Source organism: Arachis ipaensis, chromosome B2, assembly GCF_059453495.1.
Source record: "Arachis ipaensis isolate K30076 ecotype BB chromosome B2, ASM5945349v1, whole genome shotgun sequence".
In the NCBI taxonomy this organism is placed as follows: domain Eukaryota; kingdom Viridiplantae; phylum Streptophyta; class Magnoliopsida; order Fabales; family Fabaceae; genus Arachis; species Arachis ipaensis.
In genome coordinates, this window is record NC_142437.1 from 9,183,723 (window position 1) to 9,187,320 (window position 3,598).

At 35.4% G+C, this 3,598-nt stretch overlaps 1 protein-coding gene across 1 annotated transcript; it reads left to right on the plus strand.

Annotated features, from left to right (window-relative positions):
• The first annotated feature begins 1,164 nt into the window (after positions 1 to 1,164).
• LOC148572988 (uncharacterized) lies at positions 1,165 to 2,960 on the plus strand. Its single transcript, XM_088505614.1, has 4 exons — positions 1,165 to 2,146; positions 2,245 to 2,449; positions 2,534 to 2,700; positions 2,812 to 2,960. The coding sequence occupies exons 1-4, from the start codon at positions 1,165 to 1,167 to the stop codon at positions 2,958 to 2,960; spliced, it is 1,503 nt and encodes a 500-aa protein (XP_088361740.1).
• Positions 2,961 to 3,598: the final 638 nt, after the last annotated feature.

The window sequence follows — 3,598 nt, forward strand, 5'->3', positions numbered from 1 at the left end:
CTTCTTCGTCTCACCGCCGGTCTGAACTCCGAAGTCTGAAGGAACTAAGGAAGTAGGAACAGCCGAACAGGACAGACCCGCATCTGTCTCTCATCGCCAGCGCCGTCGCCCTTGCCGTTGCCGCGCCGTCGCCCTTGCCGTTGCCGCGCCGTCGCCGTCACCATTGCCGCGCTCTTCTGCTCTGTCAAACAGGTTAGCTCCAGTTCTCCTCTGTAGTCTGTTCTGCACTTCTTGCTGTTACAGTGTTATGACTTATGAATAATGTTGTTCACTTGTTCTGCACTTCTCCTCTGTTCTCCAGCAACCTTAAACTGCACTTCTCCTATGTTATTCTATTCTGTGTTGAAAACTTAAAATTTCTAGGATTAATATGCTTGTTGAAAGCTTGAATCTATGAAATATGAATTATGTTGTTTTGTTAATTTGTTCTGTGTTGAATATGCTTGTTGAAAACGTAAAAACTTGTTGTTTTGTTGATTTGTTCTGGGATGAATATGCTTGTTGACTAATGCTTGAAACCGAGGTGTTGAATATGCTTGTTGAATATGAATAATGTTAATCTAATGTTGTTCTGTTATGAATATGCTTGTGTTGTGAATATTTAAGATTGCTGTGAATAATGTAACTATTTAAGATTGCTGTGAATTTAACTATTTAAGCCTTTAAGGTTGCTGTCTTGTTGAATAGGGAATAGGAATTAGGGAATTTAGGATTGCTATTGTTTTATACTTTTGTTGTTTTGCTACTCCATATTCTTTTAGAATGGCTTCTGTGAATATACCATCAGAAATACCATCTTCGCAAGAACAAGGATCAACTTCTGATGCATCAATCGGAACCCAAAAAAACAATAATAGAGCAAAAACCGATCCTGCATGGGGTCATTGTAAACAAGTTGTGGAGTCTGGAAAAATAATTCTGCTATGCATATATTGTGAGAAGCTTATTAGGGGTGGAGGAATTCATCGGTTTAAGCTTCATTTGGCTGAAAAAGGAGGAGATATTGAGTCTTGTTGAAAGGTGCCAGCTGCAGTGAGACACCAATTCCATCAAAGCATTGAAGAGCTTCGAAGCAAGAAAAGAAAAACTCAAGAACAATATGCAGAAAGTTATAATTCTTGTGATGATGTTGAAAGAGAATTTGACGAGATCGAACGTAATGAGATGCAACAACAACAAAAATCCAGGGTTCCAGCACCTATCTCTAGAAAAGGAAAACAAGTCAAAGGTTTACAATCCTATTTTCCATCGGCAACAACACCCGGAGCTCAACCAACTATCAAAAGCGTTCTTCAAAGCAAAGAAATAGTGGAGAAGTGTGATATTGCTATTGCGAAATGGATGATGGATGCCTCTGTTCCATTTAATGCAGTTAATTCAGCTTATTATCAGCTAATGATTGATGCTATTGCAAGCATGGGTGCAGGGTATAAAGGGCCAAATTATCCAAGAGTCCGTGGGTATTTGTTGAGTAAATTAGTTGAGGATGTGAGGAAAATGATTGATGGTTATCGTGAGATTTGGAAGCAAACTGGATGCACTATTATGGCCGATAGATGGACTGATCGTTGTAGGCGTACTTTAATTAATTTTTTAGTTTATTGTCCTAAAGGAACTGTTTTTCTAAAGTTAGTTGATGCTTCTAATGTCTCAAAAACTGCTGAAACTTTGTTTAAGTTGTTTAGGGTCTTGGATTCTAAATTTTGGAGTCAATGCACTGATATTGTTAAGCTTACTGAGCCACTTGTTCGTGTTTTACGTATTGTGGATAGTGAAGACAGAGCTGCCATGGGTTTTCTTTATTCAGCTTATCATAAGGCTAGAGAAGAAATGGTGAAGAGGTTTCAGAAAAGAAAGAGGGTTGCTGATCCTTATTTGAAGATTTTAGATACTCATTGGGATGCACAACTTAAGAAAAATCTTCATGCCGCTAGTTATTGGTTAAATCCAACTTTTCGATTTAATGCTGAAGAATTTGAAAAGCACAAACAAACGATTTCTGGCTTGTTGGATGTCATTGAGAAATATGCTTATGATGATCCTGTATTGAATTCTAAGCTGACAAGTGAGAAGAGGATCTTTAAGAATGCTGAGCAAGATTTTGGAAGACCCTCTGCAATACGTGAACGAAGCACTGTTATGCCAGGTGAATTTCTTCATAAATTTGGTCTTTCACGATTGTGATGTATTTATTATGTGATATTTATGATTGTGATAAATTATTTATCTATTTTTTATGTTAAGATCAATGGTGGGAATCTTATGGTTGTGGAGCACCAAATTTGCAAAAGTTGGCTATTCGTGTTTTAAGCCAAACTTGTAGCTCTTTAGGTTGTGAGCGTAACTGGAGTATTTTTGAACACATTCACTCAAAGAAGAGGAATCGGTTAGAGCATCAAAAACTTAATGATCTTGTTTATGTTCATTACAACTTAAGGTTACAACAAAGGTACTTTCTTGATTGTTTTAAGTTGAAAGCATTATTTTAAAATCTTAATCATCACATGAGTAACGAAATATATTGATAACATAGGAACCAAATGAGAAACCAAGTTTATGATCCAATTTGTCTTGATGCATTTGAGGATCATTCAGAATGGATACTGGAAGATTCACCACCATTTTTAACTCCTGAAGAAGTTGATGCTTTACGAAATGATCTTGCAAATATGTCTCTTCAATCACCTTTAGATGATTCAGGTATGCTTTTATTTATTTATGAATTATGATCAACTATGATTTTCGTATGCCTTATAACATGTTTTATATTATTTTTTATCTTGATTTGTGAAACATTATCTATAATGCTAGATCAATTGGATTTGGAAGATGATCGGGATGATGATGGAGCTAATAATTCTGTGGAAAATGCAAATCAAAATGAAACCAATCAGGATGTAGCCCCACATTTGTCAGATGAAGAGCAACTTGCCGACTTCGAAATCACTCCTTGGATTTAGTTTATGAATTGTTATCCTTATTGTGTTTAATTAAGATACTAATGTACTAGTACTAACTAATTTCATGTTTATCTTTGTATTAGTTATATTTAGATTTTGAAACTTGGTTGTTTTTAAAATGTTGGTGAAGAACTAAAGATATGTATTTTGAATTTATTAAGTTTATGACTATTTTTAATATTTTATATTTTTTATTTACGTGAAACCGGTTTTACCGGTTCAACCAGCAGTTTATCGGTTGAACCAATAAACCAGTGAACCAGTAACCTGATCGGTTCGGTTCTTATAACTATGACCAAAACAGATAAAAATACACGTTAAAGCATTCACTAGAAGTACGTAAAATAGCGTAAACGAAGAACAGTGTCATCAGAACAGTAATATCAGATCTAAACCAAGAACAGTGAAACAGAGAGAGAAATACTGACGATATAGTGCTTCGATTTCGAAATCAGAAACAGAAATGTGAAAAATCTAGAAGAACAGTAAAACAGTACCTTAAATAATGTTTGTTCGTTCTTTCTGGTGATTTTTTATGGAGATTTGTATGTTTTCTTTTCTATTTCTTCTACTTTCCGCGAGGAGTTAGAAGGTTTCTTCAGAATCATAGTTGGTTTCGAATGTGGCTTGAATCTCGA